Raw genomic sequence first — 8,294 nt, forward strand, 5'->3', positions numbered from 1 at the left:
GCTAAGGTGGGAGAATCGCTTGCACTTGGGAGGCGGAGGTTCAGTGAGCCCAGCTATGAGGTAGCACCACTGCGCTCCAGCTCGGGGGTGACAGAGCAAGACTCCATCTCAAAAGAAATAAAAATAAAAATAAAAAAATAGCAAAGCATGGTGGTGCATGCCTGTAGTCCCAGCTACTCAGAAGGCTGACGTGTGAAGATTGCTTCAGTCCTGGAAGTTGAGGCTGCAGTAAGCCATGATCACGCCACCACAATCTAGCCTGGGCAATAGAGTGAGACCCTATCTCAAAACAAAAACAGATTACAGCATATATATATATATAAAAAATTTTTTTTGTACGATGAAATGAATATGCATACCCTAATTATACAACAAAGATTGAGGAACTTAAACTCCTCGATCACATAGTATCTTGACAAAACTTTTTATTCTTAGAATCCCTTGAAAGTAGCTATTAGATGAAATAACAAAAACTTCTGATCAAGGTTTTAGCCCTTTTTATTGACCTTCTTTTCTTCATGATTCTCTCTCAAAGGATAAATTACATATTTCTTATATTTGAAAACATCAGATATCTAAGCCATATTACTATAGTCCTCAGAAACAATTCATTTCTTCAGCTCTTCATGCACAGCTGGATTGGTGCAGGCATTAGCTTGGAGCTCTTCTGTTTCTCCCTTGAAAGCAAACTCAGCAGACATTGGGTGTTCCTGGACCCCGGATTTCACAGCATGAGCTGCATAGTTAAGGCTGGTATTTTCACTCCAATGCCAGTAACCTGAGAAGGGGTTATAGAGCATTCCTACCACTGTTTGAACTGACAGACCATCTGAAAAAAAAATCAGAAAGAGTAGATTTAATAAATATTTTCCTTCCAATTTCCAAGAGTTTCATGCAACTCTCTGCATTAAAAATGCTGAGAATACACTAAATGGATAGGAAAAGAAGAAGAAAAAGGATTCCTAACTTAATTGGCAAATGTATTTTGTAACTAAGCACTAATCACAATTTAGTGCAGAACTTCAGTAAGTCACAATTAGGACACATATTCCAAAGCAGTCTGCCTGGATTCAAATCCCAGCTCAGGTATCTATTATATGGTGACCATGGGCAAGCCACTTAACTTTCTAAATCTCAGTTTTCTTACATGTACAGAACTTGTATCACAGAACTGTTAGAATTAGATGAGCTATGTGTGTAAACTAGCACAATGCTTGGAGTTTGGTAGGTACTCAATAAATGTTAGCTGTCATTAAAAAATATGTGCCAATAGGAGATTGTCCCCATAACGCATCTTTAAAACATTTTTTTCCTACTTTATTTTCTTTCTTTTTTTTGTGTGTGTGTGAGACAGAGTTTCACTCTGTCACCCAGACTGGAGTGCAGTGGCACAATCTCAACTCACTGCAACCTCCATCTCCTGATTTCTGGTGATTCTCCTGCCTCAGACTCTCAAGTAGCTGGGATTACAGGCATGCGCCACCACACCTGGCTAATTTTCTTCCTTTCTTTCTTTTTTTGAGACGGAGTCTCGCTCTGTCACCCAGGCTGGAGTGCAGTGGCCGGATCTCAGCTCACTACAAGCTCCGCCTCCCAGGTTTACGCCATTCTCTTGCCTCAGCCTCCCGAGTAGCTGGGACTACAGGCGCCCCCGGCTAGTTTTTTGTATTTTTTTAGTGGAGACGGGGTTTCACCGTGTTAGCCAGGATGGTCTCGATCTCCTGACCTCGTGATCCACCCATCTCGGCCTCCCAAAGTGCTGGGATTACAGGCTTGAGCCACGGCGCCCGGCCATTTTTTCGTATTTTTAGTAGAGACAGGGTTTCGCCACATTGGCCAGGCTGGTCTCGAACTCCTGACCTCAAATAATCTGCCTGCCTCGGCCTCCCAAAATGCTAGGATTACAGGCATGAGCCACTGCACGTGGCCTTACTTTATTTTCAACAAAGTTACTCACAGAAATCTTTAGAATTTACTACATCGCTATATACTGATAGTATTCCAAGTAAAATCAAGTTTACTGATAGACTTACATGAAAAAAAAAAAAATAAGAAATATAGGAGTCTAAGTACTCAGTAGGAATACCAAATGCCAAATAAATGAACTGACAAGCACTATTACTCGACCGGAATTCATCATATAAATCGAGAGCTCACTCTGTGTAAAGCACAGCTAGGCATTTTAGAGAGTACAAAAAGGAGACATAGTCCTGCCTTCAAGTAGCTTATGGGCTATAAAAGGATGAAAAAAAAAACCTCCAAAATAACCATGAAGTCATGCTGTAAGTCATATAAAATACATAAAAAAGTGATACTGAAGTTCAAAATATATGTAACCGTGGTGGAATCAGGAAAAATAATATGTAAGATAAGCTGATACAAGTAGGGCTCAATAGGGCAGACCGAGAATGTGTAAATAACAGACATTTGTGTCTCTTTCTTAAACAAGTGAGAACTAAATAGCCAAAAAGTATTCATTGATCATCTGTTATCCGCTTGGCCCTGGGTTAGGGGGTGACAGGTAAAAGAGAAGTGGTATCTACTACTTAATCCTAACTTCAACGAGTTTATGACCTAGTTGAGAAGATAAAACCAACATCCAAAAACATAGTGGCCTATTTTATTAAGTGCTAGGCTAAGTGTGTAATAATTACTGGCATATTAAAAGTTCAGTTAGGCCTGGAAAATTGGAAAAAATTCTCTTAATACTTACTTGATTCCAGAATGCTCTCTAGTGTTTCAGGTGAAACAAACTTCTCCCATGTATGAGTACCTTTTGGTACAATACCTGCAATTTGCTCTGAAAAAACAATTCCCAAGGCATAGGAAAGCTGTGTTTTGTTGATTGTAGTAATGAATAAAGAACCACTGGGCTAAAAGAAATGAAATTATATAGAAGTAAAATGTAAAAGGTTAAGTGTATCAGTTAAGTAAAAGCTAAGTTTCCCCCTCCCTCCTCCTTTCTTCCAAATAATCTGAGTGCTGTTAAAATATATATGTATGAATAAAATATAATTCAGCAAAATAGCATTTTTTCTTCTCTTGGGAAGTTCACTATAAAAGGCATTTTAGATGTACTTGGTGAGTATATACAACAGTGCTTACAACTCTTAAGATCATACATAATTATGATTTATATTTATATATTCTTTTGTACATACCAAACACTTTACAATAAAAATGAGATCAGGCTGCTCTTCCTTGTTACATGTCCACATTCACATTCTAACATATGTCAAAACAGTTTTCATTGTAAGGGCTGAGCCTGTCTTAACTTGTTTGTTACAGCACAGAGCTATACATCTTGTGCAGGGAAGTACTACCATTAAGTGTTCTCTCACTAAAACATTAATGATTAGGTTTGAACATTTTTGTTTTTATTTCATTTTTATAAAAAATATAAAGAGTGGCTGGCCATGGTGGCTTACACCTGCATTCCCAGCACTTTGAGAGGCTAAGGTGGGCAGATCACTTGAGATCAGGAGTTTGAAACCAGCCTGGCCAACATGGTGAGACCCCCATCTCTACTAAAAATATAAAAATAAGCTGGGCATGGTGGCAAGTGCCTGTATTCCCAGCTACTCAGGAGGCTGAGGCAGGAGAATCACTTGAACACAGGAGGTGGAGGTTGAAGTGATATATATTTATATAAAGAGAACAACATAAGCACTGAGATGAATGCAAAGGACTTATAGGACTATTCAGTGTGCCATTTTATTTTATTTTTGAGACGGAGTCTTGCTCTGTCACCAAGGGTAGAGTGCAGCGGCACAATCTCAGCTTATTGTCACCTCCGCCTCCCGGGTTCAAGTGATTCTCCTGCCTCAGCCTCCCAAGTAGCTGGGATTACAGGTGGCTGCCACCACGCCCAGTTAAGGTTTGTATTTTTAGTAGAGACAGGGTTTCATCATCTTGGCTGGTCAGGCTGGTCCCGAACTCCTGCCCTCATGATCCACCTGCCTCGGCCTCCCAAAGTGCTGGGATTACAGGTGTGAGCCACTGCGCCTGGCCTCAGTCTGCCACTTTATAGTAAATGTATTTATGGTTTTTCCTATGTTGCCTCACAAATGGCAAGGATATTAATGTCCCCTCTCTCTTTTATACATTCTCATTAGCCTGATGGGGAAAAAATGTCAAAGATTCCCTCCAAAATAATTACATTACTATAGACATATAGAAAGAAAGACAGAAAGAAAGGTGAGTTGGGAGGAAGAGATAATATATCTTAGATACCACTCTAAGCCAAAAATAAAAAAGACAAGAGGGGACCATGAAATACTGGAGTATGCCTTTAAATTAAAAACAAACATATCCTACACTATATTATCACACATTTTAACTTTCCTCTGTAAAGCTCCAGTATTCTAAAATATCTTTTTTTTCCTTTAGTGGCATGATCATAGCTCACTGTGACTTCAAACTCTAAAATATCTTAAGAATCACTTATAGGCCAGGCATGGTGGCTCATGCCTATAATTCTAGTGCTGAGGCAGGAGGACAGCTTGAGACCAGGAGTTCAAGACAAGCCTGGTCAACATAGCGAGACCCCCATCTCTACAAAAAATGTATTTAAAAAAACTGTCAGGTATGGTGCTGAGCACCTGTAGACATAGCTATTTGGGAGGCTGAGGCGGGAGGATCACTTGAGTCCAGGAGTTTGAGGTTATAGTGAGCTATGATGGTGCCACTGCACTCTAGCCTGGGTGACAGAGGAAGACCCTGTCTCTGGAAAAAAAAAAAAAAAGTCACTTATGAATATCTAATCTGTGTTCTACAAACTCACGCTCTAAGGAGATGGTGGTAAGCAATAGTCATTTTCAAAACATAGGTTTTACACTGAAGCAAAAATTAGTTTTAAACCCTACAATGCCAGCATCCCTCATATGTGTCAAAGAACCTCCATTCATACACACTGACTGACATATAAAACAAGAACTAACAATCAATTAAGAAGCTTTATTTGGAAAATAAGAGATAAGCCTAGTAAAACTCTACTTAAGAGGAAACAAGGGCGAGGCACGGTAGCTCATGCCTGTAATCCTAGCACTTTGGGAGGCTGAAGCAGCAGGATCCCTTGAGCCCAGGATTTTGAGACCAGCCTGGGCAACATAGGGAGAACCTGTCTCTACAAAAAAGTAAAATATAAAATTAAAAATTAAAATTAGCTGGACATGGTGTCATGCACCTGTGGTCCCAGCTACTTGAAAGGCTGAGATGGGAGCATGGCTTGAGCCCAGGAAATGGCTGCAGTGAGCAGTGATGTTGCCAGGACACTCTAGCCTGGGTGACACAGTAAGACCTTGTCAAGAAAAAAGAGGAAACACCAAGAAACTGTCACGGATTGAAGAAGACTAAGGAGAAATGACAACTAAATACATGCAGGAATCTGGTTTGGATCCTGTAACAGCAAACTGATATTAGCAAAAAAAAAAAAAAAAAAAAAAAAAAAATTTAACAAGCTCTGTAGTGCAGTTAATAAGTACAATGCTGATGTTAATTTCTTAGTTTTGAGAACGGTACCATGGGTTATATATAGGGCTAGAACTATAATGAGGTAAGTGAGGTTTCTAGGGCACAGAATTGAAACAGGCAACCCCTTTCAGGGTGTGCAAGTGCAGGGTCAGCACCTGAGAGGGGCTGTCTCCTGCAATTTCGTGCCCCAGGTGCCTCACTTGACTCATCCTACTTCCTACCCTTATGATGTGAGATGTTAACCTAAGGGGAAGACAGGTGAAAGGCACAATGTACTATCTTTGCAATTTTGCTATAAATTTAAAATTACTTAAAAATAACATTTTTTTTTAAAAAAGCTCTATTTCGATAAGAGCTAAGCATTTCATTCTTTTAGCTTTTGACTTTAGGTTGTCACCTCCTAAATATGTGAACAACAGAGTCAGTATAGTAATAATAATAATACTTCAGGGGGATTTATTAAAAGAAAACTTAGAACCACATTCAGAGAACGAAGTCTGTCGCAAATTATACTATATAAGCATAGTAAGTAGTGAAGAGAACCAAACTTGGAGTCAAACGGTCTGGCCTTAAGCCCCACTTACATGCCTAGTGACCTCTGACTTCTCACAAATCCTGAGTCCTCGTAGGTGAAAGGATATGATAACAATACCTGCCTCTCCTTCCTCACCTAGTTATAGGTAAGATCCAGTAAGATCATATTTATGAAATATTCTTTTATAAGCTGTAAACTATTATGCATTTACCCCGTACAGAATTACTTGTTATTTAAACTTATGATAATAATTATTTTTATTGATTTTTAAGTATTCACCCAAATCAATATTTTTTTTTTTTTTTTTTTTTGAGACAGAGTTTCACTCTTGTTGCCCAGGCACAATCTCAGCTCACTGCAACCTCTGCCTCCCAGGTTCAAGTGATTCTCCTGCCTCCGCCTCCCGAGAAGCTGGGATTACAGGCATGCGCCACTACACCCAGCTAATTTTGTATTTTTAGTAGACACAGGGTTTCTTCATGTTGGTCAGGCTGGTCTCGAACTCCTGACCTCAGGTGATCCACCCGCCTCCGCCTCCCAAAGTGATGGGATTACAGGTGTGAGCCACTATGCCTGGCCTCAAATCAATGTCTTATAATTGTCATTCAATATCTATTAAGTATTTAACCCCGACTACACCAATGGAAAAATACTGCTATAAGTGTATGGTTTTCCAGTGTTCAGCACCAATATTTTTCTTTTCTTTTTTTTTTTTTTTTGGAGACAGGGTCTCACTCTGTTGCCCAGGCTGGAGTGCAGTGACGCAATTTCGTCTTACTGCAACCTCCACCTCCTAGGTTCAAGCGATTCTTGTGCCTCAGCCTCCTCAGTATCTGGGATTATAGGTGTGCACCAACATGTCCAGCTAACTTTTTCTATTTTTAGTAGAGACGGGGCTTCACCATGTTACCCAGGCTAATCTCGAACTCCTGGCCTCAAGTGATCTGCCCACCTTGGCCTCCCAAAGTGCTGGGATTACAGGCGTAAGCCACCATATCCAACCAGCACCAACATTTTTCAAGATCCCTGGACATCCAATATACTAACAGGACACAGGAAGACCCTGGTAGTAAGGGAAAACTGAGGGGGTAGACGAAATCTACAGCAGAGATGCTGTCCCCTTATCCAGGCTTCCTGGTTTCTTCTCTACTGTACCTTGCCTGCTGGACTGCTAATGCATTATGGACCATTTTATTGCTATAGATACATATACACACACTCAGAAGAAGAAACCAAGACATAAACTCCATAAGCCTTACTTTTAACACTTGACAGCAGCACTGTAAAAATGTTTCTAGATCAATCACATGTTCTACAACTTCAGAAGCTACCACAGCATCAAATGTTTCTGCAGTCTCTTCCACAATCTCTTCCAGGGAACACACTCTGTACTCTATTCTCTTATCCAGGACGGGATCAAATGATTTATGGCACTGTGCTGTTTTAATGTTCTCATCCACAGGATCGATTCCAATAACTGAAGCCCCAAGCCGCCCTAGAGGCTAATAGCATAAAAAGCTGTTACCCTCAGGAAGAAAATAGAACATATGTTAGCAATAAAAAGCTTATCAAAAATGAAACAAGATTAACCATGAGGTGATAAATACTGGACATCATTTATGGATACATGGAAATTCATATACATTTTCTCTAATTGGTACACATTTGAAATTTTCCACAATCAAGCACTTAAAGGTAAGAAGAACAATGAAAACAACAAAAAACTGATTAAAAAAAAAAAACTACTTGAAGACAGTGAAAAAAATTTTGTCTATGTACTCTAGATACATTTGCTTGCATATAGTACAGTATTAACATATTTAAAGTGCAATAAATGTAACAAGCCATTGAAAAAACTGCAATCATTTTTGAAATATTCAAATTTTCTAAAGAACAATCTTTTCTCAAAAGTTTCTTTTCTCTGACTAGAAATGATTTTTCATAACTAATTCTTCTCTCAGCTTTCGTATTTAGTCATTTCCCATGACATGCCCAAGTTTTTAAACACAGGTTGGCCAGGCACGGTGGCTCATGCCCATAATCCCAGCAGTTTGAGAGGCTGAGGTGGGTGGATTACCTGAGGTCAGGAGTTCAAGACCAGCCTGGCCAACATGGTGAAACCCTGTTTCTTTTTTTTTTTTTTTTTGAGACGGAGTCTCGCTCTGTCACCCAGGCTGGAGTGCAGTGGCCGGATCTCAGCTCACTGCAACCTCTGCCTCCCAGGTTCAAGTGATTCTCCTGCCTCCGCCTCCCGAGAAGCTGGGATTACAGGCATGCGCCACTACAC

The 8,294-nt window shown here is 39.9% G+C and overlaps 1 protein-coding gene across 1 annotated transcript in view; it reads right to left on the reverse strand.

Annotated features, from left to right (window-relative positions):
- Window positions 1-408: 408 nt before the first annotated feature.
- COQ3 (coenzyme Q3 methyltransferase) overlaps window positions 409-8,294 on the reverse strand; it is a 25,062-nt gene continuing 17,176 nt past the window's right edge. Inside the window, exons 5-7 of the mRNA XM_011973671.1 lie at window positions 7,267-7,509; window positions 2,714-2,873; window positions 409-829 (exon numbers count right to left, since the gene is read on the reverse strand). Of these exons, the coding sequence (XP_011829061.1) occupies window positions 609-829; window positions 2,714-2,873; window positions 7,267-7,509 (624 nt within the window). The 3' untranslated portion in view covers window positions 409-608. The remainder of the gene's footprint in view (window positions 830-2,713; window positions 2,874-7,266; window positions 7,510-8,294) is intronic.

Source organism: Mandrillus leucophaeus, unplaced genomic scaffold (assembly GCF_000951045.1).
Source record: "Mandrillus leucophaeus isolate KB7577 unplaced genomic scaffold, Mleu.le_1.0 Scaffold1392, whole genome shotgun sequence".
Lineage (NCBI taxonomy): Eukaryota > Metazoa > Chordata > Mammalia > Primates > Cercopithecidae > Mandrillus > Mandrillus leucophaeus.